The sequence below is a fragment of the Ambystoma mexicanum genome, chromosome 7p (genome assembly GCF_040938575.1).
Source record: "Ambystoma mexicanum isolate Mex_15411 chromosome 7p, UKY_AmexF1_1, whole genome shotgun sequence".
Lineage (NCBI taxonomy): Eukaryota > Metazoa > Chordata > Amphibia > Caudata > Ambystomatidae > Ambystoma > Ambystoma mexicanum.
In genome coordinates this window covers 69,144,289-69,171,517 of record NC_090939.1, presented here as the reverse complement: position 1 = coordinate 69,171,517, position 27,229 = coordinate 69,144,289, and the positions used below count along the sequence as shown (strand labels likewise).

General features: G+C 45.2%; 1 protein-coding gene across 3 annotated transcripts in view; it reads right to left on the bottom strand.

Moving 5' to 3' along the window:
• CFAP44 (cilia and flagella associated protein 44) overlaps positions 1-27,229 on the bottom strand; it is a 1,393,686-nt gene that overhangs the window by 797,998 nt on the left and 568,459 nt on the right. For all 3 annotated transcript variants that reach the window (XM_069635797.1, XM_069635796.1, XM_069635798.1), the window contains one exon: positions 16,405-16,519. In XM_069635797.1, coding sequence (XP_069491898.1) covers positions 16,405-16,519 — 115 coding nt within the window. The remainder of the gene's footprint in view (positions 1-16,404; positions 16,520-27,229) is intronic.

Below are 27,229 nucleotides of genomic sequence, written 5' to 3'. Positions count from 1 at the left end.
TGGAAGCGTGGCAGAATTGTAGGTGTTCAGGCTCAGTCCCTGATGCACAGCCATCCTTAGAGATATATATATATATATATAGGATGGGGGCATCCATTAAACCACGGTCCTCCCCTCTTTATGCCTTTGTTCGTCCCACTGCCTCTCACTTTTTTTGTTTTTTGCCCTTTTCTGACCTTGACTTGACCATATTCTATTTCTTTGGGCATCAGGAAATTCAAAAGAAAAATGCCCCTCAATCTGGTTCATCATTTCATTTTCTCTAGTGACTGAAGACATGTCTGTGAAAAGCACTCTAGCTAATTTCCGGATAAACAATGAGGCAACCTATCATTTCAGTGGCCTTTAAGTACATAAAGTTTCATACAGGAATGTCTTAAGGAAATGTCTCCTTCCCTTTATGGATATCCATGAGCCTATCCTCTCACTCCACTCTCTCGGATTCACAGGTCGCTACCCTGAGACCACGCCATGAGGTGGATAAAATAACCACGCAAGCCACAAGAGTAATTCAACGCCTTTATTTGTTCTCCTCAGGGAGGGGCTGGGGGGCTACTTAAAGGAGTTGGGGTACCAACACAAACAGGGGATTGTCAGTTAGCAGTGCCAGGTGTCAGGATGAAGCCATACATCTAAGTGAAGGGGCTGTAAACTGAGGGGACTCAAGGTCCTCAGTCCAATTTCCAATCCCTGTTCTAATCCATACACAGTTCTGGGGTGCCGGCACACTCCTTCATTTGCTGTGGCAGGTGACCCAGAAGAGATGTGTGTCTTTACTTCTTTTGCATTCACTTTGCCACATCTGCCCCTTGATACCTTTACTTCTTCTGTCGTTCTCTTCTTCTTAATTTCACTTTCTCATTACCAGGGTAGTCTCCATATATCCCCCTTTTTCCCACCCATTTTCTTTCCCTTACCCCAACCCTCACCTTACAGCTAACCTTACCATGTCCATTGCCACCTTGTGAATGTGAAGATGCAGACTGCAGATGAAGTAAACGTAAGAAGAAGTAAATATCTGACGAAGTGAATGTAGAAGAGGTAAGTGTTGAAGACGCTTTCAAGGCGAAGTAAAGGGGGACACTATCCAGAAGAGGGTCTGTCCTCTGCGACTCTGTAGAGATGTGGTCAACTCCTACCTGGGCAACAGTTTCAGGTTACCCCTCGTGCCCTAGCAATCTTACTGGGGCAACACTCTGTAGGTCATTTCATACTCTAGCGGTCTCCTTGGGTAGAATTTCCTTCCGCCCTACCTGTTTTTTGCTATCTACGTTACATATTACGACCTCCTGACGACCCCCACCCAAGGGTCGAGCCTCTGGGCTTGAGCTACATATTCCTCTCAGATTCTCAAGGTTTCAAAATGCCCTTTTGAGCTCTGGTGGTTTTGTAGCAGTCACCAGGATCTGGGCTAGAGCCCCCAGCAGGCTATTGTCCTCACATGTCCCTTCAGTATCCTCTGACTCTTGTCAGCTATTAGGTCAAGACCCCAGCAGGCCTCTCCTACAAGCTGAAAATCTTGCAGCATGGCCTATTTGACTTGGCCACCTCCTGCTCAGCTTCCCCAGCCCCTCTGACTGACACAGCATTAACAGTTCAGAACACTGTCCCAACTCGCACGTATTCTGAGGTTCTGGCACTCATTTTTCAATGAAGAGTTCCAACTGGTGTGATCCATTTTCCCACCAGCTTCTGTGATAGCGTGATTGGTGTGGGCTAATTAGTTGCATCTCTTCCCCATGTGTGTGGGCCTTTTCTCCTCATGTAATCAGCTGTTGTGTTGTGTCTCTCTTAATATTTCAATTCAGTTTAAACTCTTCCCTTCATGGCCTGTAGGCTCAGGTTGGGTGTCCACCACCTCATACTCAGATGCATTAGAAATAGAATAAAACACTTCAGGATAATCCATGAACAGTTTCTCTACCCTAAAATAGTTTAGGGCCCTGTGCCCAAAAGTCACCAGTTCCACAGTTGATACTTCACAGGTAGGTTTATTAAGAGATTGGCAATACCAGCAATTATGATTAATAAGTAAACTCACACAATCCCGTTCCTTAGACTAGTAACATGAAGAGATCCAAGACCAGGCCTCCACTGACCAAAGTGAGGAAAGAGTGATTTAGGAACAGTACTTTACTCCCATGTATCCCTATGAAGGACAGGGGGGGACAAACAGGTATGGTAACTCACCCCCTGACTCCAATTTCTCCAGAGGACACTGCAGAGGTTCCAGATGCCATTGAGATACAGTCTTTTGTGCTTGGTCCTATAGAGGAAGGCCTGCGGGTGCAGAGGTCACATTTGGCCACAGGATTTTGTTTTGGTAGGTCACAGTGCTTTGAAATCGGTTCCAGCCAGCTTCCAGTTGAACACACAAACCATGAAGGGACGAAGACTTTTGCGAGCAGATCACCCCAGGACACCTTCAGGGAGCAAGGAAGATGAGCTGTGACGGGAGTCACGACGATCAGGCGGCAATAGGCGATGGGCAATGGATGAACAAAGGAGCAGGCCAAGCACAGCTTCTGTTGGTGCAGGAAAGTTGAAAATGCAGGAGCAGGCATCTTGTTACAAGTTGATGATCCACCAAGTTCCAAGGATGCACTCCGAACGGGAACAGCTGCAGCGAGGTAGCCCAGGAGAGAGCTGGTTGTTTCAGGGACACTTACAAAGGCCCAGAAGATATAGGTCCTCAAGCCGGGGTCGAGACTGGTTGTCTCTACTCGTCCAGGGATCAAAGCATCAACAAGGGCCTTCTTGAGATCAGGACAGAGAAGAAGGGCTTCAACGGGACAGCACTGGACTCAATGTTTGTCAGATTCAGGGTACTTTCTCGGGTCATCAGTGCGCTACAACTCGTCGTAGAGGTCTTGGCTCCAGTGATGATCTGTCGAATGGCTGCATGAGTCCTGCTTTTATGCAGGATGTGGAGTGGGAGCTCGTCCAAGCCCATCAAAGGTAAGGATCTGCACCATTCAAACTGGCAGTGGCTATCTAGTAACCTCCTACCAGAAGACCCTAGCTGAAGTGAACAATGAAAGCAAAGCTCTCTTTAAAGCCGCCACACAGTACACCAACCTTCTCCCCAACACTCCAACCCATCAGAGAAATCTACAGAAATTAACATTAGCAAAATTCACCAAAACATCAACGCTAACCACATTACACACACTGCCCCACTTCTTCTGCTGCGCAAAATAACACAATCGATAACCATCCATGGAGGATGTGCCTAGGACCCAATAATCCAGCTAAGCTACCTTCTACTTAGATAACATCCGTCTAGCCCCATCCTCTAGACACCACAGAAGTACTCCATCCTTTACTGACTTATCAATAAATACCTCACCCATGGAATATTTATCAATACCCTCAAACCTAGACAAATGCTCCCTCTGCTAAAAAAAAATCTAACAACACTGGTCCTTGATGATCTCTACAACTACCGCCCCAATACCCACCTTCCTTTGCGAGGCAAGATCCTCGAAAGAGCTGTAGCCACTTAACATCAAGCACACAGCAACACCAACAACTCACACAGACCTACCAATATGGCGTCTGACCCATTGGTAGCTCAGAGACTGCCACCATCCAAGTGGCAGACAAAGCTCTTCATTCTCAATGAGGGACACCCCTGACTACAAATATGAGGTGTATCAGCCACTTGTATTGCCTAAAAACAGGCAAATAATCCCCAAAAAATAAAAATAGGAAGTAACAATACTTCCAACATAAAGAAAAGAGGAAACAGACAAATATGAGCCTGTCCCCCTTCTTCCATCCACACAGCTCTATGGATTTTTCTTAACCAGTAGTACATATACAGCCACAGGAAGAAACTCTACTATCATTACTGCCAGATCTGAAGAGGTAAACGTATATATCTTTGAAAGATCACAAATAACTAAGTGCAAATAAATATACTAAAACATTTAAATATAGTTTTTTTTGTTCATAAAATACTCCCATTGGGTATGGGACTTTTGGACTCTCTAAAATATCATGTTACTCCCAACTGTAAAAAATTGGCAATACTCAAAATCTGGAGCATTGCCTCCTGGTGCTCCTTGGTCTCTCCGCAGACTTCAACACAATGGATAATCAAGCTCTGGTTCAGACACTAGCAAACTCATGGGAATTGGTGAGACCATCCTCCAGTGGCTCACCTCATACCTAGAAGACTGGATTCAGTTCGTCTAACTGGATACCTCCCGATCACCCCCACTGCCTGCCTCACCTTTGATCTTCAACATCTATATAGAGCACTTGTTGCCAGCCCCAAAATCTACATTCAACAATAAGTTAGCGTTGTAACTGACTAACAAAGCTTTTTATGTTATGGTTTTAAACAATTTGCAGAAGTTGTTTGTCGATTTGTTACGGTTTTTATGTTGATTGTCTGTAAATTGTGATTAACTATTATTATGCATATTTTTCATGTACAGCCCTCTGAGACCCTGGGGGAAAGTTTGTGCTCTAGAAAACCCTTTCAATAAATAAATACTCAACTCTCAACAGATATATTCCATCAAAGGCATTAACCAGCTCAGGCCTCCTTCACCCCGATACACACCTGGATGTCCACACATAACTCAAACTGAACTTGACCACTCTTATTACAGAGGAATAATTCTTCCTCTGCAATAAGAGTGAATGCACCCAGATCCAGAGCGGTCTCTCCATCATGAACCTAGAAGATTCACCTTGCAGCTGACACCATGTACCAAGGGAACACACATTGATAGTTATCTCCCCTTCAAAACAAACAGAGCTTGTTACCAATCAGTGCTCTTGTGGAAAATCAAGCCTTTCGTTCCAATCAATTTCTGGTCCACGGTGCAGGCCCTCATCCATACTCACTTGGACTGTGGAAATGTACTGCTCACTCGTCTACCCACCGGCACCCTGGCACCAACGAGAAGCGCCCTTCACACCGCAGTCTGCCTTTACCAAAAAGCCTCTGCAGGTTTGACCATATGCCACACTCGTTTAAATACATTGGTTGCCCCTACAACCATGCATCACCTTAAAGACAGCATCATTTACAAAGCTGCTACCTTGCATGCCCCCTAACTGGCCAGCAAGGACACCATCTGTAGTGGCCAGTGCTTCACAAGAAGCTAGATTACAGCGGCAAACATGCAAAATAAGAACAAAAAGGGACCATTCTTTCTCGATCTCCGACTGAAGGCTGTGTAACCTCATACCAGTCAACATTAGACTCTCACCCACCCTCATGCAATTCAGAAAATAGCTCCTGACCCTGCTTTTCAAGGAGAACCTTCTTCATGCACCAACACACCCGACCTCACCCTGAAGGACTGATCCTGTGGCTTAACAGTGATGTAACATGGCCATTCATTATACTCATCTTTGATGTACTGCTGATTCTTTGAGGAAGGGCTGCGCTCAATTAATACCCAAACTAAAACAAGGGTACGGCAGAGAAGCTGACTGATGGGCAGTTTTGGTGAAGTGCTGAATCCAAGAACCAGATTTCCAGATTCTAAAATCAGCAGCTGAACCACTTTTCCAGAGTTGGGTCCCGGCACCTGTGACGATCCACAACACATTAAAAAAAAATATCTCGTCAATAGCCGATCACCCAGAAAGGAGATTCCATGATCAAAGAGCTGAGGGTACTCGGAGAAGGCCGCTTCCCAGCATGCGAGTGAACGGAGTCCCCAATTCCTTTCCAGATCTCCTGGCAAAGCCGAATTGGTGGCAGCACAACGGGGCAACGTTCACACTTTTTCACTTTACAAAACTGCAAATGTATCAATATATTTTCCAATCAAGCCGCTGGCGCAACTACTGCAAACAAATCTGCAAACAAGTATTTTGCATCATTTCCAACAAAATGAATGGGAACAGTGATATATTTTGATTCAACCCTTTTTCTACAATGATGGTAGGCAACGTAACTGTGTCACAGACTGCAAACCCAGCAGCATCTTCACTGCCATTGGCTAAGAAAGCTGTTCTATAACCGCATGGAATGCATCCGTGCACATTGACATGAGTTACCTTCCTCTTACAAAAAGTGTATTTTTCATTGGAACAGGTGAAGCATAATCCAATTGGAGAACCTTCACAATGACAAGTGCTAATTACATGTGGCTTTTGTTTTTTTTAACAATGCTGCCAATGTAGGCATCTACTCAGAGCTCAAAATTGCTACCACTCTGCTTCATTCCAGGCCTTAATAAAGCACTCAAGCACAAAACAGGTGTCAGCTATAGATGTAGAAACACTATGCACTTTATGTTGGGGAAATCTGATCTGGGTATTTTGCCAGTAATAAAAAGATTGAAAATCTATACCGGACTTGCCCGTTGGTTATCTCAAGAAATGGTTTGATGCAATAAATGGCTAATAGAAATTCAAGGATCGGTGCAGTGGATGGAATTAACACTTTCATAGGGTAAAAACTGAAAACCGTTTGCTTAGTTGGATGACAACATTTCCTGCAGCTCACTTTTTAGAAACATATTTTGTTTGATGTTATCTATTTATTTTTATTTTATGGTTGAAAAAACTCAACCTTTAATAAAACTCACAATGAAATCACAATACTTAAAATCATTAAAATCAGCAATCCTTACAAATGCTTCCTAACACAGTATTACACCAATAAATTCATTAAACTTCATTATACTGCAGTTCATTTCATTCATCACAAAAACATCAAGTGCCTGATTAACAGAGCGTTTTCCTATGGGATTGCGCCATTATACAACGCTTCTGTCAATCAGGCCCTGAATATGTGCAGGAAAACATCATTCATCTAAAACCTTATCCAAATCCATTGCTCTAATAAAAGAAGCGATTACAATTATGGAAGACATATTTTTTCCCCGACAGGCATCATTTGTTGAAAAATTCATTCGTATCTGATTCAAAATCCACAGAGACCAGCTCATCTAGGTAAAGCTCATGGAGCAAACTTAACCCTGAACAATCCAGTACCGAATGTTTAGAGGGGTCTACAATAACCGCTAGCTGACAGCACGTGCAGGCTCCCAAACTCAGTGGGATCCTGTTCTAGTTTATCATGATTTGTTTAGAATAAAGCAGGTTCCAACGAAAGCAGATAAACGCTTGTGTAACTTTGTCTGAGTAAATGCTAAAACCCCTCTGCTTTTGTGATCTTCCCTCAAATGAACCAATGATGGATATGAATGTAGTTGTTCCTGTGTCATAATCCAATCATATTGATATAATAATGATGATTTAGTCCTAATAGGGTAATCAACCAAATCCTGTGCTGAGCAACTGATCTTATCCAATATCGAGCTACAAATAACTTAGTGCTCACATTCTGGAGCAGCACTGGGCTACATAAAACATCTTGAAATCCACATACAAAGAATTCTCAACCAGAATAAAAATCTTTCTCAAGAGGGATAAGATTTTCCAATAGGCGCGCGATTGGAGGGAGACTAAAACCAAATCATAACAGGCAGCGGCCCCAGGAAAACCCATTGGTATATTTACTATCCGTTTCCAGATTCTTCCCTCCAATACGGCAGATATTCCAGAAGAGCACATGGGTGGGTCTCAATTCGGCACATACATTTCGGAATGACTTTGGCTTCATAATATCTGATCACTGGTTTAAGGGAGAACCTGCCAAACTTTACATTGATAATTTTTATTTGACTGGTCAATTTCTCCGTAATTTCATTCAGTCAGAGTCTGCTGCTCTTCAAAGAGGATCTTGAAAATACTGGGAAACCTAAATAGACCAGTGAATCTACGCACTGAATCATTGAGGTACCTATACTCCACTTGAGTGAGCATTTCTTAGTGCTGTTAGAGAATCTGATTACTTTTGATTTTGAGGGATTGACTACAAGTGAATGATTCCCATATTTCACAACGGAATTGATTTTACTTGCGTCATACAAAAAGAAATCATCCGCATAGGCAAGCCATTGGAAGTGAAGATGAAGCAGTTTAGGGTAATCAATGAGGATTCCACAAGGGCTTCCATTATGTCAGCCAGGTATAGATTAAGTCTAGTTTAGTTTAGTTTATTTGTTTGTATAGCGCACTGAACCCAGGGTTAGCTAGGCGCTTGATCTTGAACAGGTTACATAGATTTGGCGTTGCTTACATACAGAAATTTACAGTTACATAATATACATGAGAGGTTACATAATTACAGGAATTTACAGTTACATAGTATAATATACAGCAAGTGAATCGTGTGTTTGTTTATGTTAGTTAATGACAGGATTAATGTGCAGTGAATAAAGTCATTTACAGGATTGAATAGATTGAAGAATTACGCCAGGTTGGTATAGACATGGTATACAAGTTGAACATGGAGGATGTAGGTATGAGGTTATGTGCAAGGGATAACAGATAGAAGCCATGCTTTGACTTTGAAGCGGAAGGCGGGGAAGTGATGTTCATCTCTCAGTGACGGGGGCATGGAATTCCAGGTTTTAGCTGCTAAGACAGGGAAGCTAGTTCCGCCCGATTTCTGGAGTCTGTATTTGGGAATGTTGAGGCAGTGCGCGTGGTTGGTTCTTGTGGGTCTGGAAGATGTTCTGGTACAGAATTTGTCGACCAGGTATTTAGGGGCTGTGTTGGTGGTGCATTTGTGTGTAATCATGAGGGCCCTGAATGTGATTCTGTCTTTTATGGGGAGCCAGTTGGCCATTTCTCTTGCCTGGATAATGTGGTCATTATGTGGGATGTTGAGCGCTGCCCTAGGGGCATTGTTTTGTAGGATTTGAAGTTTTTGAATATTTTGCTTGCTGGTGCCTAGATATAGGGAGTTGCAGTAGTCGAGTTTGGAGAGTATAAGGGCTCTTGCTGGTATGATACAACAGTGGGTGGATAGAAAGGGTCTGCAGGCCGTTATAAGTTTAGTGGTGTAGGCCGCGGCGGAGGCGGTAGCGTTGACCTGTCATGATACTGTCAGGGAGGAGTCAAGGTAGACACTGAGTGTTTTGGCATTATTGGAGATCTTAATATGGTTACCATCAATGTTGAATGAGTTGTATTTTGGGTCGAGTTTATTGAGGCGTTGTTTAGAGCCAATGAGTAAGAGCTTGGTTTTGTCATCATTTAGACAAAGCCCATGATTTGCCATCCATTCTTGGATTTTGCTGTACATTTCATTGAGTCTTTTTCATAAGATCCTGTGAGCGTGATGAGGATCTGTGTATCATCCGCATAGTTGGTATATAGGACATTCATGTCATCAAAGAGGCCAAATAACATCTTGGTAAAGATGTTATAGAGGGTAGGGGAGACGCAGGAGCCTTGGGGAACTCCGCACTTGATAGGTGCAGGTTCTGCTGATGCGTTATCTGAGAAGACCCTCATGGATCTTTCAGACAAGAAGGATTGGATCCATTTAGCTGCATTGGGTGAGAAGGAGGCAGAGGTGTTTAGCATTACGGTGAGAATGTTATGGTCGACCAGGTCAAAGGCCGCCGAGAGGTCAACAAGTAGAAGGAGGGAGGGATGGCCTTTGTCTTTGGCCTCATTCATTTGGATTTTCAGATCTAGAAGGGCTGTCTCTGTGCCGTGTCTAGATCTGAAGCCAGATTGGCGGAGGCTGAGCAGGTTATGTGTTTCTAGATGGTTCTGAATTTGAATATAGGCTGCTTTGTCAAGGATTTTTAGCAGGAATGGCACTGTGGTGATCGGACGGTAGTTGGTGGGAGTGTTAGGGTCTAGTGTGTTTTTTTAAGCAGTGGTTTGACCCAGGCGTCTTACAGATTCTTGGGGACAGTGCATGATGCAAAGGAAGAGCTTATGAGCGTGGTGATGAATGGTGCAAAGTCTTTAACAACTCCTTTGATGAAGGGTGCGGGACAGATGTCCCCTTGACATTTTGAAGGTTTGAGGCTGGAGATGATTGCTTCCACCTGAGCGATGGTGACTGGGACAAATTTGAATAGTTCTGCGTTGTTGGGTTGAGATATGTGGGTTTGGTTGGTGTTGGTACCTTTGATGGCTAGGAGGAGTCTTTTGGTTTCTATTTTTGTTTGGAGTAGGGCTATTTTGTCTAGTGGTGCCTTTTGGATTTTAGCGCACAATGTGGTGTCTTTGACACAGGTGGATTGGGGGGGGAGGGTGCTTCCATTTCTCTGAGAATGGTGAAAAGTTCTTTTACATTGAATTTGGCGTTTTGTATTCTTTTGTTGAAAGTGTCACTTTTGGTGTTAATAATAGCTTTTTTGTAGGCAGTGGCTGCTATCTTGAAGAGATCTTTATTGTGGGGAGATGGGTTTTTTAACCATGTGGATTCTGCAGCTCGTTCTGCTTTTCTCAGTGCCTTTAGTTCAGGTGTGAACCAGTTGTTAAGATGGTTGGGTTGTTTAGCTTTTCTGGGTTTGATGGGGGCGATTTGGTCTAGTGCCAATTGTAAGTTTTTATTGAAGGTGTCCCCTAGAGCTTCTGAGTCGAGTATGGGGGTGTGGGATGGATTCATTATAGGTAGGATGAGTGGGCGGATAGCATCCAATGTGATGGCCTTGTTGTTCCTAGTCGAGGCTGGAGGAGACTGGGTGATCACTGTGGGGATGTGAGTTGCGTCCAGCTCGAAGTAGATAATGTGATGGTCAGACCATGGACATGGGTTATTAGAGATTAATTTCAATTTGCAGTTTAGGGTGGCCATGGCAATGGGTGGGTTCTGACATGTGTTGTTTGAAGCCCAGTTTGATTAGGGATTGTTCCACTGTGCTGGCGTGGGAGTCTAGAGGGTCTTTGAACCCTAAATTCAGATCACCTAGTAGCAGGATTTTTGAGGTAGATTTGGTGTTGTGGGAGAGTAGATTGGAGATGTCTTCTTCAAAGGTGGTGGGGCCTGGTGGTCTATAGATAAGGTGGATTAGGAGAGTGCTTTGAGTAGATAGTAGTGATTTAGCTGATATGAGTTCTCCAGTCGGGAATGGGAGAGAGGTAAATTCTCTTAAGCATAGCTGGGTTTTTGAGATGAAGGCAATTCCTCCCCCTTTGCTGGAAGTTCTGTCGGCTTTGGTGATGGTGTAGTCTTTTGGGACTGCAAGCATAAGTGCAGGTCCTGCTGCTGGATGTAATCAGGTTTCAGTTATTGCGAGTAGGCAAGGTTGTTGGCTGTGATGAGATCATAGATCTCAAGGGCATGTGCAACCAGGGATCTATATCATTTATAAGGGGGCAATTGAGTTTGATGATGGAGGATGTTGGCCAATTGGGTTAGTCGAGTGGTGTGGTGGATGTATTCTTCTGGCGGTAACTGGGTGTGTTGGTGCGTGTTATTTGTGGGTTGCGACTGAATTTAGTCTTTAGGTGTTGGGAGGTGCGGTATCCTAGGAGGGCATTTCTACGTATGAGATTGTGGTGTGCATGTGTGTATAAGTGGACGTCCGAAGGATGCAATGCGCCTTTGGTGCAGAGCATCTTGTGGTGACGAGGTGGGGTGACGGTTGGGATTTGCAACATGTTGGCTCTAGGGGGCGGTCTGGTGGCGGACTGGGTGTGGTAGAGGTATATGAAAAGAGCGATGAAGGTGAGTGGGAGATGTGCCATGGATGGTCTGTGTTGAGGGTGCTTGTATGTGATAGAAATTAAGGGGTGCAGAAGTGCTAGGTATGATGCCGAGCAAGACAATGAGGCAGTGCAAGGCTAGATGCAGAGTAGTACAGTGAGGCAATGCTAGGCTAGGCTAGGTACAATATACTGCGGCAGTGCTAGGCTAGATGCAGGATAATACAATAAGGCAATGCTATGTTAGATGTAGGAGCAAACATTGAGGCAATGCTAGGCTAGATGCAGGAGCAAACATTGAGGCAGTGCCAGGCTAGTTGCGGGATAATACAATAAAGCAATGCTAGGCTAGATGCAGGAGCAAAGATTGATAGGCTAGAAGCCGGTTATGGCAATGGGGCAATAGGCGTTGAAATGGATGCTGGACTGATGGGTGATGCTGTGGTACATAGACAATGGTAGTTAATTAGCAAATCTATAAAAGCAATACAGGGAGGCTATGAAGTGCGCCAAATTTTACTTTCAGGGATTATGTTAAGATGAGGACGGGAATGTCAAAGAGAGATAGTATAAAGGGGGCCTCCAGTTGCGCTATATTGCACTTGTTGGTGCATAGCGTGGGATAGATGGAGCCTGATCAGTTTGGGGCTCTCGGACAGTATGCATTTGCCAAGCGCTGGCGGGCGTATGATTATATATACAAATGCGGAATAGTATTGGTGCGGCGGACGGAGCATAGGGATGAGGATTAGTATAGTGCTGGCCGTAGAGACAAATGCGGGGTGGCAGCGAGATGCGGGCAGTGATAGAGAAACATGGTGGCGCAACGTTGGTGGGGCTTTATGGACTTACTGAGAGTCAAGGTGCTTGATAGCACGGAAGTGAGTCCAGCTGATGATAGCCTTGTGGCGCTGGCGTCTGGACGGTCAGGACAGGTACAGGACAGGTTCCTGTCCTTGCTTCAGTGGTCCTTAGTTCAGTGGGCCAGCGTACGTAGTGCCGGCGTCTGATTGGGAAATAAGTGTGTCTGGGAGCCAATCAATGCCGGTAGCCCAGGAGGAGGAGGAAGGGCAAACGAAAACTTAGGCAAACAAAGCGAGTGTGGCCATCTTGGAATGGGGCCGATCCTCGTGTATCCCCATGGATTTATCCATAAATATACAGGGTGCACAACACAGCTTGTTGGACCCCCATAGCGGTTGCAATCTGCCTGGATAACGCCACGTTGTTATTAAGGTGAATTTGAATAACATTTTTAAAGTGTAGGGCGATGAGTAAAGTAAGGACACCAGCCGGGATACCCCAACTGGCTAATTTCTTCCAAAGTAAGCCTTTATCGAGTGAATCGAGGGCAGCTATTAAATCTAAGGATGGTCCATATACTGCTTTGTACCTGCCACTCCAAGCCAAATGCTTTACTATGTTGATCACCAATCCATTGAGCATGGTCACCATCTGTCTCCTAAAACGTATTTGCCATTTTGACAGTCTACTTGTCCCTGCTGCCCAGGGTTCCACATAGTATAACATGACTGAAACAAAAATCTTTCGATCAGCATCGATGTTACGCTCACCTGGTCTCTGCGGGGGCACGGTTGAAGCCCTTCCTCGACTCGACTCCCTGGTGTCGGCCATCTTCCCCAGATGTCTCAGAGAATAGGGTTTGGGATACTGGTGTCGCACCTGAGGGAAGAGGAGAGGCAATGAGGATGGCGTGGAGGTATCTTGAATCCCGTCGTCCCTTTCGTGCCAGAACGGTGTGCGCAAGCGTCTTCCCATGCAAGCTCACCTATTCTTTTGTGATTCTGGGCTCTCCGTCCTGCTTTCTTCAGCAGGGGTGTGTAGAACGGGCCTAGTTGCTTCATTGGCCCGCAAAGTGGCGATCCAGACCGGCTGTGACCAATCCACTTGAAGGTAAGTCTTTGGTTTTTAATAATGTCTTTTGCTGTGAGTATTAACATAGTGATAAGCAATAATGGTAACTTGCTATGTCTCTGCTTGTTCCCCAATAGGTGTGAAAATGAGGGTCGGAAGCATAGAGCTGCTCTTGGAAGTCCCCTGAGGATGATGGGCTCTCAAGGACAACAGGTGTACTGGTTGATGTGATGGAAGTCAAGACTCAGGTAAAATGCAGCCCAGAGTTCGTGATTGTGAGATTTCTAATCTGGTGTATTCTTTTCCCTCGTAGGAGCAGTCCGACAGAGTGCAGCAGAGTCCGGAGGCTAGAAGACAGTTCGATGGCTCCGGAAGAAGTTTCCGCGGTGAAGCGGACAAGAAGAGAGATGCTCGGTAGGAGTCCAAAGAGTAAGAGAGGAGGCCCCGACTCCAGCAGAATGCAAGTAGAGTGCACGCGCAGCGATGGAGTGGCTGGAGTCAGGTAAGCACGCCTTCAGCGATGGAGCGGCTGGAGTCAGGTAAGCACGCCTTCAGCGATGGAGCGGCTGGAGTCAGGTAAGCACGCCTTCAGCGATAAAGGTACCGGATTCAAGGTAAGGTACGGCAGTCACCCTGCGGCTGGGATGGCCCTATATAGGCTGGAAAATTCAGGTAGCAAGTATATTGGCAAACAGGATAGAGAGAGTATTTGCCCACGCATCCTTATCAGATTTCAGTACAAGATTAGCCAAACCGTTTGGGCCTGGTGCCCTGGAGGAGCGAATAGTATTTATTGCACTCAGTATTGCATCCTCATCAAAGTCCATCAGTGCGAATAGACTTGGGTCCCACTTGGGCAGCATCATATCCCTGCTCAACCCAGGATAGTCTGCGAAGACTCGTCCAAAGTACAGATGCCAATTGGGGCTCCTCAGTAGTATTAATTATCTGCCAAAAAGGCCATGGAATTAATTTCCCCTAAACACAATAACATTGCTTCACCATCCCTCTGCTCTCTGACTGCCTTGAATGGTCTGACCCACTTACAAAGTGCCTGCCGGATTTTTCTAATTTGTTCATATGTTTCAATGTTGGTACCATGCCCCTGTTTTTTTAGATATTCAATCTTGCAACGTATCCCTCTTTTACGTATAACCATCTCTTTGTTGTAAACATGTTTATGATTGACCCTATTTCCATTACGACCACCCCTCACCACAGCACCACCCGCTACTAGAAGACAGCCTATACAATGTCCAAATTCATTGGGGATAAAGGTTTTATATTTCCAAGACTGATCCATGGATTTCAAATATGCCTCCAATACTAAATTCACCTTTGCAACCTTACCTGCATTCCAGTGGATCTGGGAGCATGAGCCATTTACTATCAAGTATCAAATCAGTGGCATATACCGGTTTGTGAGCACCTCTCCTCCCCCCGGATCTCATTGTGGTTTCTACTGTTGACAAAATCAGCCTCTAATAGGGCATGATCACTATATGGGGTAAAACGAACCTTCAATTTCGTGCACAAGGCACCCAGCCAGTCGTCCGCGAAGATATAATCAAGTGTAGAAGTAGTGCCACCATTTGTGGACCAAGCAGGGCTGCATAGCAGAAGGCCTCGTTCAGGGAGCAAAGACTCAGTTCCCCCCATGCTCGCAAGCCTCCTTATATCATTCCTCCTCTTGGTGGTGATAGTGGCGTCAAGGCCCCCCATGTCCGATACACTTCCAGGATGGATACAATCGGAATTTAAGTCCCCCACCAGCATAATATGTCTCCCCGGAGCTGCCTCTCGCCAGTTAAGCATTTGGGACATTTTATTTATAAATTTGCTTAAAACAGTTCACAATTTCATAAAATTGGCCAATGCAAAATTCCAACATCCTGAAAGTCACATATTGCATGTCATGGGTGCAAACCCTTGTTAAATAGCATAGAAAGAGAATGTTAATGAGTGGTACAAGATTCTGTAGGAGCACTTCGAACAAAGGCCTTACATCAAACAGCAATTGATTCTTTATTCCCCCAGCACCAGAGGGTGCTAAACACAGAACATAAGGGCATGTACGTATATCAAAATGCAGCGGTTTATAGTGCATGGAAAACTACTGAAATCAAAATCTATATTTGTAGCTGTCAAAGCAGATAACCAGCTATTCCCGTTTCAGAATAAGTATAAAGTAATCTATTAAAGTTATCTCCCAAAAAGTAAGTTAGCAGCCACCCTGGTCAGGAGTTAATTTCTGAAAATGCCATTATATACTTGAAATCTGATAGCAGAGAGATGGGATAAGGGGCAGATATGGCAAATGAGGGATTAACACCAATCAGGGTAGAGATCCCCGCTCAGGTGCTGACTGCCTGTCCGAGGTAGACCACTTATTCAGATGTAAACCGTTAAGAAGACGGCCATGATTGTTCTGTCTGTTGTTCATGTTACTTACTGTAGAGGACAGGCTGGCGCACCCGGGCCACCTTAGAGGATAATCGGGGTGTTCCTCCGCACGGACGGCCACAAGAAGAGCCGGTTATATAGGGGCAGACTGGCCCAGCTGCCATTAAGAGGTGATTGAATTGGGCGCACTTTATACACTACAGATGTGATGTTGTACTCTCTATACGTTGAAATCTTGGTACTTGAGTATAATACTGTGACTCTGGCTAAATATCCCTGTAGTGTGCAATCTAGCACTGTCCCAATACATGTCTCTGCTCGGCCATATACTGGTTTCTCTAATCTAATCCGGATGCCACACACTATATGGTCCCATCTACAGCACTGTGTGAATGGCATGCACCTATTACATTAAATGCTTCCTCTAAAGCACCATACTGTGCTTTACAAGTAGTTCAGCGCTATGTGGAACCCCCAAAACAAATTCCCAACTGAAAGCTGATGGTGGGGGTTTGTACAAGGTGTTGAATGTCCAATTATGATACTTTCCAACAAAAAGAAGTACAACAGATTACATAAAGTCGGGTGGAATAATATTTGAGAGAATCAGCAGAGTGGAGTTGGACTCACCTTGCCATCTGGCAGTTCCACATATCCTTCAATGTCGGTCAATCCCGTCTTACCGAATCTCCCCAACGCGCCCTGGAGTTTCAGGCCAGTGAAAGTCAGAGCCATTTTCCAAAACCTGGCAGAGAGAAAACACACTGAAGTATCTGGAACAGCAGTGCATTCCTAAACGGTCCAACGAGACAACATCCTATACTGCACGCTGCAAACCTGTCGGCGAAAAACCTTAAACTCTGTACTAATAACCTTGCATTTAAAAGAAATGGGTGTCTTTCTGCAGACTGGTTACTCAGCTACATTCACTGTAAATTGAAATTATGTTCTTGATATGGAAGTGTTTGATTATAAACCTTGACATACATTCAACTTGGACACCCTGGAAAGTTGAAGGAGGTACATGAGTGGCCCACTGTGACCTTCCTGTGCAGACACCAAAGTAGTCATGGGAGAGGTCCCATTTGGTTGTGCATACATGCAGGTCTCTTAGCAACTACATTGACAATACAGACAATACATGCATCAAGCAGCACATTTGCATGCCATCTACAGATGCAGTTTCCTAAGAAAACCCTGAAAATGCCTCCTCACAAATTTAGTTTAGCGAGAATAGGATTCTCCCTCAATACTCTTGTATGCCCGAGTATTTTATAGATGAGCTTTGCACCAATCGCCCTGAATACCTATTGATACTACATAGGAAATGAATAAGAAAGTTGCATATGAGGGACACATGTATTGTACGGTAAGAATAAAGCACAGTAGCTTCTTTTGAGGTAGACGATCCTGGAATTTCAGAAGCTGAGCTAAATGAGCCAATCTTGTGAACCAACTTTGAGGCCCAATGGGAATCTATTTTTATAATATAACACTAGAAATGTTCCCCGGTGTTCGGAGATATGGTGTTTGCGGATGTAGTGACTCACCTTTTCTTAATTTTTTAAGTTTTGGTTATTTTTTTATTTTATTTTTTAATCACACAAAAACGGTACTTGGAGAAAAGATACAAAAAGTGGGGGAGTACTAGAGCTCTCCTCTACTTGGCAAAACCACATGCAAACTGACCCTACTCAGAAGAACACCCTGACCCTATTCGGAAAATCTCTCCTTAGTTACTCGGTGGTGCACCACCTATCTAAAAGGGATAGCAAGGAGACTCTCCCTACTCATCACATATACCTCAAAATAAGGTTAAAAAGTCCAGAAACAAGTCTATGGGTGCTATATCGAGACAGTATACATTGGAGCTCGTTTCCTCCGTCTGCAGGGGGGACTCTTTGCTGCCTGGAATTTCTATATATGTTTTAATAACCACTTTGGCATTAGCCCCTGTCGTAACGGAACTGGTTCTGACTATTGAAACACCACTCCCTCAGAGGAGAGGAATAACCTAGTGGCCGAAGCCTGCCTAGTAACAGAAGTAGTTTATATCGTGTTCAAGTTGGACATAGTTGTGCTCATTAGGAGACTCATGGGCATGTTGGTCGACCGGTTTCGATAACCAGAGTTATTGTGGTCATCTTCTTCAGGACCTAAATTTCTTATGGTGGGCTTCATTCCTTCTGTGGACCATCAATTGAGTCCCGGGGGCACCTCCGTTCCCCAAAGAAAAGCTTGTGTACTCCTGCTCGGTCAGGGATGTATGGTGCATCGACTGCAACAAGTGAAAATATTGCGTCCTGTTGTAGTAACAGAGAGTCACAGCGTCGCTTTTGAATGTGACTGCTTCATATAAGTCAGACCGTCGACTGCCATAGGTGGCCTGTATGTGGCAGTTTGCATCAGTGTAATGGGATCCCTACCCTCGGACTGTCTGTTCTCCGTGAGCCGGTAACGAGCACTCGTCCTCTCTCGGTTTTCTTACGACAGCCTCAAACACACATTACCGGGCTGAATACTAAGAAACACTAGTAATCATAAAAAGGAGCTCCATATTAGCAGTCTTCCTCTTTTGGAACAGAATCTGGAGAAATCTTTTTCCACATATTCATTGCAATAGTTATAATTGCATCCTGAGAATACAGGATGTGTGTTATTCTCTGTAATGCAATATGGTCCCAAATACACCAGATGACAGAATATAGAAGAATGCTTGCCCCACAGAGTGACATTTCTTAGTAAGAGACAGATCATCACTATCTGCAAGTGTTTCAGTGTTACAGACACTGTTACGATTATGAGTTGGCCGCAGAAGGTAATTTGGTGAAGATGATAAATCAGATACTAGATAAGTAGCAACATTTGGCCTATTTGTGGGTCAGGTAGCAGTGCCTACACTTAATCTTAAAGGAGTCACTTTGGGCAAAGAAGGATACTGTAATAGAAGGACAGTGCCATCAGGAGGTGAAAAATATCCTAAATAGAACTTTAGAAATTACCTGAATGGACTCCTTTATCTCAAAGCTTAGAAAATATTGAGGATTCGCAGGAAGGCTTGTAGGGGCAAGAAGACATCATTGGGCTACAGCACAATCGGTAGCACAGGCACACTTCTGATAAGAAGGAGTTGCCGCACAGCTGGGAACTCAATTCTTCTCTAGGCAGAATCTTGTCTCCAATGGGAAATGAGTACCACAATTTGAGTAATGATTGGTAATTGTAAAATCTGTTGCCAAGCACTTTGAAATAGGTTGTCCCGGGAGTTGGTGCTATAAAAAACACCAATTAGTATTGTATTTTACCTGGTTCCTGGTATGCTGATAATGTCAACTACCTGACCCTGTCAAGATGCGATGGCACCCATCTCAATGTTTCTCTTTTTTCCTCTAGTACCACTGGTACCAGGATTCCTATCCGCAGAGACCCGAGGTGGCGACAAGCAGCACGACAGAGGAACATTGCGCACATCAAACCAGCAATCCAGAAACTCCACTTAATACTGATACAAACTGTTAAATTGAATATATCTTTAGCGGGCCACCATTCCCAAAAGCCAGTGGACTAGCGTATGAAAAGGTGGAAGGGTTTTCAAGGCTGTTGTACATTCTCCGATGCCTGTAACTCCGCCCCTGGGGAAAAGGAAGCCAGCGGTTGGCCTGAGGAAACAGCTGCGGCGGGGAACCCATGGATAGAAAAGGGGAGGATAAAAAGGGACAGGACAAGGCAGTATGGGTTGTTCAGGTGAGGCCAAGGGAGGAGAAGGCAGACCCAGAGACCAAGCAGAAGAAGGACCCTATAGTGGAGCATGGAGAAGGATTACTGGAAGCGTGTGCAAGGTGACGAATTGGTAGGTGAGGGAAAGTGGTACTTGGGTGTGAGAGTGCCTGTAAGTTGAGTGAGTGGGAATAAGGGAGAGTGTAGGGGTGTGAGTGATAGTGATTGGGAAACGTGACTGGGAGAGTGAAATGAGGGTGACTGTGGGATAAGGTGTGGGTGGAGTGGTTTGGGAGGAGAGTAGCACCCTATATAACGCATGAGACTGAGAGCAAGCAAGTCTGCCAGAGAGACGAGGGACTTTGGGGAGTCCAAGAGCAACAGGCTTGTTGTTAAGAGGCTTGTTTAAGAGAAACATATCAAAGACCTTTTTTTTTAACATGGACGTCTGCAAGGAAGATGTGAACTGTTGTACACAACATTTGGAACTATTGGCATTATCCAAGTTTTGGGCCAGGCAGAAGTCCAAGGCAGACGCCATGTCCTGGACTCCTTCTTTTAGTTAAGTTTTCCAAAGTGGTAGGGCCAGATTAGTTGGTTAGGATTCAGACTTTTTACTTTGGACTTTAACATACACCCTTAGTTTTAGTTTCATTGGGTAGGAAATTTCCCTCATAGAAATAGGGCAAGTTAGGGATTTTTCTTTTAATTTAAATAACCCCCTTGAAACATATCACTAACATGTCCAACTCCTTCTGGTTCGCCACACTATCAATGACTGGACAGGGATGAAATAACAAAAACAAAAAGCGGTCCTACTAGGTCTTGTGGCATTCGAAGTGCAGTAACAAGAAGTGCAGGGGAGTTGGGGGGATGGCAGAGGGGGTGGTGCCAGTCAGCGTGAAATGCGCTAATGCTCAGGAGGTAAAGAAGGTTAAGGTAGAAGTGGAGAGTGCGCAAGTGCTGGGGGTGGGGGGAGGATGGCCCCTGGGCTCGGCGAGTGCTAAGAGCAGGCCGCGTGGACAAGTGCCAGGGGAATGCAGGTCCACATGCTAAGTGCGAGGATGGGCTGGAAGGGCTCAATAGGGGTGCAGGCCCAGCCAGGCTAGTGCAGGGGAGGGAGCCCAGCAGGGCAAGTGCAGGTGGGGGCAGGCTGGGGAAACCAAAGCGCTGGGGGTGACAGGGCAAGGGGGGCTGGACCCTGTATGAATCAGAAGGAGCTTGGCAGCCAGTTAATGCGGCAGAATGACACAATTAGCAAGGGAGGGGAAGAAGAAATGAAGAGGAGAAAAGGAGGTTCTTCAGAAGCTTCTGGAACTTAAGGAGATCCGGCACAAGCCTGAGACGGGCAGGGAGGCCATTCCAGAGGGAGGCTCCTTTGGAAGAGAGAGATCACCTCCCACTCTCTGCTTCTGATCAGCAGAGAGTTGGGATCTGTGTGATTACTGCACCCCCTAAAATGTAATTTTGTTTTATTTCTACCCCCTTCTCATTCCATATATATGCGGGGGAGACCCCCCCCCCGAGCCCCTTTAAATGTATTAAATACTATACCCATCTGCCCACATACACATGGGTTGTAAAGGGGGGTCATAATTTAAAAGAAAGGTCGACATTAAGGGGATCGCAGTAATTGCATATTCCCGAGAGTTGGAGCTAGAAGACCGAAGGGCTCTAGCAGGGAGGTATTTAGGGAGAGAAAGTTGGATGTAGCCGGGTCCCATGCCCCAGAAAGCATTGTAGATGATGCAGAGGGTCTTGAACTTGAACCTTGCAGCAACCGGGAGCCAGTGGAGAGATTTTGGGGCTGGAGAGATGCAGTCCTTGGGCTTGAGGCCAAGGATAAGTCTTGCAGTCCTATTCTGGATTAGTTGAAGGGGAAAGAGGGAGGATTTAGGCAGATTGAGGAGGTTCAATGGTGCATTTCCTTGCCATTGTTAAGCTGGGGCAACCCCCGCCAACATTTTGGATAAGGGAAGGGATCTTGCAGCAGTTTCACAGTTCGTCTACTAGTGCCAAGACTCTTAATAAGAGGATCTGCTGGTGACCCGGAAGTCTGCTGTTCTGAACATCCACCAAAGTGAAAGACATCTCGCTGTGAAGAACTGCTGCTCTTGCTGAGAACACAGAAGACCGTTGCTGGTGCTTTGACACGGACTCATGGGACCAATCAGTCTAGACCGCTGCACCAGAAGCCGGCATCAGAGGAACACCCAGGACCTTCCTGAGGATTGTCTATCCTGTGCAAAGGCTTCTTTGCTGCATCAATCGCCATTCTGAGCTGGAGCTTGATACTAAGCAGGCAACTGACCCGAGGCCTAAGATTTTCTTTCTAAGTGCTCTCTTGGATGAAGCAGGCATTTTAGGAGCTTCATCTTTACCACCAGCACAAATATCGCCTGTCAGCCACTGACCGGGTTTTCTTCACTGCTGCCCTGCTTCGGCTGTACCCTGGAGGTCTCCTCACATAGTGTGACGGGCTGTGTCTGCCCTGTCCAGCTGAAAGTCTGTTGGAGCCGTCCCAGAAGCAGATAATGGAACCACCAGTTAGCCAGATCCAATCCAGATACCATTTATAAGCCACTGCAACTGCGACCCCTGGGCCTTGGTATTGACTAGAACAATGGCAACAGTATGTGGCCCTAGTTACTCTGAGCACCTTAGGGGAGGTCACTAAGAAAACCGAAGTAAGGGGTGCAAGTGCGCTCGATTTTATGACTGGTTAACTACAGCGGTATCCAGTCATTTTATCAGAAACAAAACAGAGCGGTACATAACAGAGTGGCCAATAACACTGAAAAGTTTAAATAAATATATAAAGGATAGTGGGGTAATTTATTTATCAGTTTGTATAGCGCCGGAGCCATCGGGCATCAAGGCGCAGAGAGAGAAGGAAAGTAAAGTAGAGAGCCTAAATCGAAAAACCGGAGACCAAGATATTGATAAGGGGTTAAAATGGGTCGGTATGGGGTTGGGGTGGCTTTAAAAGGGTGGGAAAAGGGAGAGCTTGAGTGAAGACCTTCCCCAACCCCAATAAAAAGTGTTTTTCGGTGTTTTGTCCATGATGAAATGTACCACTCTGTAATAACAACTACAGCTACACACCACCCTTATAGCTCCTCAAGTCCCTCAAGTCTGCATGCCTGCTCTGCTACATTACCTTGATAGAATTTGGCTAGAGCCACTAGACTAAGTGTCAAAAACGATGTTCAAAGACAAGGATGGCATCTCAGAAACCTCTCACAGGCTGGTTCTGAAAATCCATCTTAACAGCAACACAATCGGGCCAAATCAGAAAGTTCATAAACCTGTTATGCAAAAGTCCAACAATATTCCAATGCAGCAAGTGTTTCTCTGCAAAGGTCCTTGTAATAGTTACACACAGATGGGTGTCTTCTTCAGGCCTCTCCCAGGATTTAGGCTTCACAGTTCTCTCTCCTTCAGGCTTCTTTCAGTATTATCACAATCACTTTTGGCTTCTAAAGGTTCTCTGTAGGTCTCTCCCAGATCGTGTATGGCCCTGTTTAGACATCCAGTCTTTCCTGGACCTTGGATCTCTCAGAATTCATAAAAGTTCCCTTGTGGTCTAGGGCCTTCTACAGATTCTTAGCAAGTCCCTCCTGGATATCTGCTTCCTCTCAGGACACGCAACAGGTACCCATTGGGCATTGGCTTTTTTGGGATTCTCAACAGGTCCTGCTAGACCATGCCTTTCTCTGGATTCTCAACAGGTCCCTCCTGGGTCTTGTCTTTCTCAGGGTTCTCAACAGGTTCTTCCCGGACATTGGTTTGCTCCAGATTCTGAACAAGAGAAATTGGTATTTCTCCCCCTCGTTAGAGTTCTTGTCAGGCAGCATATATTAGTTCATCTTCTTGATTTCAGTCTCTCTACCTTTTTGCCTTAGGCACACTGGTGGAAGGCCTCATGCTTGGCCTTCCAAGTCCCACAAGGTTCGGGAGTTGATTGGCAAATACTCTACTTATCTTGCAGGGGTTTATAGGCGTGGACTACTACTAGCTTGGTTGCTTCCAGTCTCCTCCAGAATATCCTTACCTTCTTCTAGACCGTATTCTTCTCCTGGCCCTTTTCTTCAGGTTTCTAACCTTGTATCAAGGGGGCATGGGTAATCATGTCTGCCTGCTCCAGGATGCTATGCTACTTTGACTTTTCACAGTCCTTTTTGTATTCCCTGGGGAGAGGCCCAACTACTAATCTTGTTCATGATAGGTTAGTACCTATTTCAGTTTGAATTCCCACATTGAGGATATTTATATTCTGTGTCCTCTGGCGGCACCCAGGTGCTTGTTTGTATCATCCCTGGCTAGTAGTCATTGATTTTCGGTTGGGTGAGTTGCTTCAGAATTCCTCTGACGCCTGATAGATATTTGCTGGGCAGCGAGCCACTCTGGGCTATCCTGGTGGGAGGAAGCGAGATAGAAGCCAACCATGTCGGGCCAAACCACATGCTGCTCCAGTCTTTTCAATTGTGGGGCACAGCCACGGACCCTCCGATGCTCGGGGTCCCATTTCCGAGCTGCCGCACCAGATGTTTGATTGGGCCTCCGCGGACCATAAGCCTGATGTTCCGTGTGAATCACAGGTATCCCGCAGCTCCATGGGAACTGGGCTGCATCACTATGGCTCCTGTGCCCCTGCAGGTGCACTGCTGAATTCACTCCTCAACACCTGCGAGGTCAACGAGCCCTGTGAAATTTGCATACATGCTGGACCCCATGCTGTTGCATCCCTGCAAAGGCCACATCCACCCCAGCAGCTTGGCTCTGTCCTCTGCCGTTTGTTCACTGTATCAATCCTGCACAGGCACATACTCTGTCCTGCAGCCACCACCCAATAAGGACAGTGCTTTAAGGTTACAGTCTATATAGCTAGTCAGGATAATGGAGGATTTATGCTGGGGTACTTCCAAGCTCACTTAGTAGGCAGCCATTTTGCATGAGGTCATGTCCCATCCTATTCCTGCATCCTCTTATTTCCTCCAAATGTTGTTGTTGTTTTGGCATCCTTAAGGGGCTATTTGCATCATCACTGGTAGCTGATTCTGCATCTGAGCTTGTAAGTGATGAAACAGGTCTACTACTTCTGACGTTATATCTGTGTGTTATTTTACCATATTTAGTTTGAAATGCTCAATCTCTCCCAGTGGCAAAGTCTTGTGTATCACAGAAGAATGTCCCTGATTTTCTCATTTTCAATTAATTTTGCTAGTCCTGCACGATGCCTTAAACAAATGACCTGTCACCCATTGACAGCGCAATACACTGTAAAAACAATGTAAAGGATTTGACCTATTTTCCTCCTATCAGATTAAACTAACAACATTTGAGGTGAAAGCTAGAGCTCGCTCCAAATGTTTCTGTCACGATCGTGGGGGAAGGTTTGGAATTGAACATGTTCTGTACTCCCCTAGTATACTGTTGCATTATGATATTGGGTAGCACTCTAAACTGCCATGTTTAAATACTATTTCTTGCCAATGTGAGGTGAGTATTTAGGCTTTACTGCACATGTCATTGCAATGAAGGCTCTTCACATAGTGTGTAGGAAAGCTCGCCTTCACATCTCTCGCTTCTGACGCGTTTCCCTTTTGGCATATGTAAGCGTGTTCTAGGCTCCCGCTCTTTTTAGGAAAAGCGGCTTTAACAGATGCGAGACATCATACTGTAATCTATCTCGCCTGCCTCAGAGCATGTGTGAAGCTTTGAGGAATATATTCAGCCTCACTAAATGTATCACGCTATACTGCCCTCCCTGATGACACTAACATGTAAGAACACATCTGGTACCATAGACCTTCCTGTCGTTGGTTTGTTTCATCCTGTTGTTCGCTGTCTACTAATAACTTGTTCACCAATCCACTGGAATATTCAGTGGTAATTTGTCCACAAGTTTGGTGCCGTGACTTGGATTCTCGCTGCCCTGCGGCCGAGTCAAGGGGTTGCTGGGAGCTCTTCAGAGTGGACCCCGTGGGCACAGGAGAGATGATTATGTTGGAGGGGAGAGCTGGCTGGAGCGCCCGGTGACTAAAGGAGGATGGATAGAGCAGATACTGAAGAAACATGTGTTGGTGACACAGGTAATTGTGTATTGTTATGTATTGTATGTATTGTCTGAAACAGGTTGGGGTGAATGTTTGTCTGCGAAATCTGAAGTCTGAAGTCCGACATCTGTTGCGATTATTCGAGGATACAGGAGGGAAAGAACCCTGCCTATAGTACTGATTATCTGAACAAGAAAAAGTAAAAGCGGTTGGCCGTGGGAGGGGTGGGAAAAAAAAAAGTAGTTGAGCACTGCAGATTAGAATTTTAAAAAAGTAAAAGCAGCGCATCAGACATGATGACTGTTGTGCCGGTCAGGGTAGTGTAGTAGTAGTGTAGTATGATTAGGGACTAGGGCAAATGTGTTCGGTATGAGTGGGAAGACATTATTTGGATGAGAGCCCTGAGGTTGTCTTGTCTAAAACCTTTACTTTGATACTTGAAACCCTAAATGTGCAACTCAGTTGCGACCCAGCTTTTTATCTCACACTCTTCTCTAAACCTTGCTCCTAATGATTGTGTCTTGTCTTTGACCTAAGACATGTCCCTGAAGAGCTGAACTACTGCTCTGCATTGTGGGTAGTGTAATAAAGGATATAGGCTGTGAACCAGCAGTCATCTGAATCTGACCAACACCTGCAAGTGTTTCTGAAATGTCTGGAACGGGGGAGGAACGGAGGTCAGGTGTCGATACCTAAGCCTTCGGATAGTCATCAGCTATGATCTGTACCCACTCCGGCAGCCACGGGACACGATGCCTAGGGCAGTCTAGACAAGCGACACTTTCTACCAAAGAAAGACCAGCACACTTCAAGTTTACTCACTATTTGCCCAAACTTGGATAGCTGGCATGAATATACACAGAGCGAGTCACCTAGACACTTCCCCCCCAAGAAGGCATACCTCACAGAATAATGAATGTACGCAAGGTGTTAGAAAAGAAAGGCACATATGTACAGCAATAGCAATGGGACAGTTATCTAGATAGGTATACAAAAGATACTAAAATACAAACTGAATCCAAGACCCGGGCATTGAAAGACACTCAAGGAACGCTCCAGGAGCAAGTTAAATCCCTGAAAACTGAGTACTCTAATCTGCAGGTACTGGCCCATAAAGCGGGGTACAAAAGATTATATCCCGTAATTCAAGTGGAGTCCCCATTAAAGGAAAGTCCTGAAGATATTTTGGAAACAAACAACACTGCCATCTTAAATATTACACCCAACCAACAACCAGCTAGTCTAGACTCTACCCAACTACCAACCTATCATCGGTCCACACCAATAAACCCTATGGTGGGCCCGTTTACCCCTGAAATACAAGCTCAGATCACTAAACTTTTTTTGCCTTCCTCAGGTACACTTGAACAGTTCCGGAATTCAACACCCAATACCACTACTGGTGCATTTTCACTTAGACATTCCCGGGAGGAGGCGATACTTTAGTTACCATGCATGCCCCCTGGAGTGCTACTGATTTGTTTAATATTGTTCAGAGATTTCCAAAGATCTGACAAAATCCTGTTAAATATCTGGAGGTGTTTCAGGTCCTAACAGATTGCTATTACCCCACTTGTGTAGATTTGAATCAATTGTTGCAAGCAGTGATTTCCACAGATACATTTGCCTTACTCAAAGTATGCGCCAATTGGCCAGCTGAGGAACCTGCCACCTCTAGG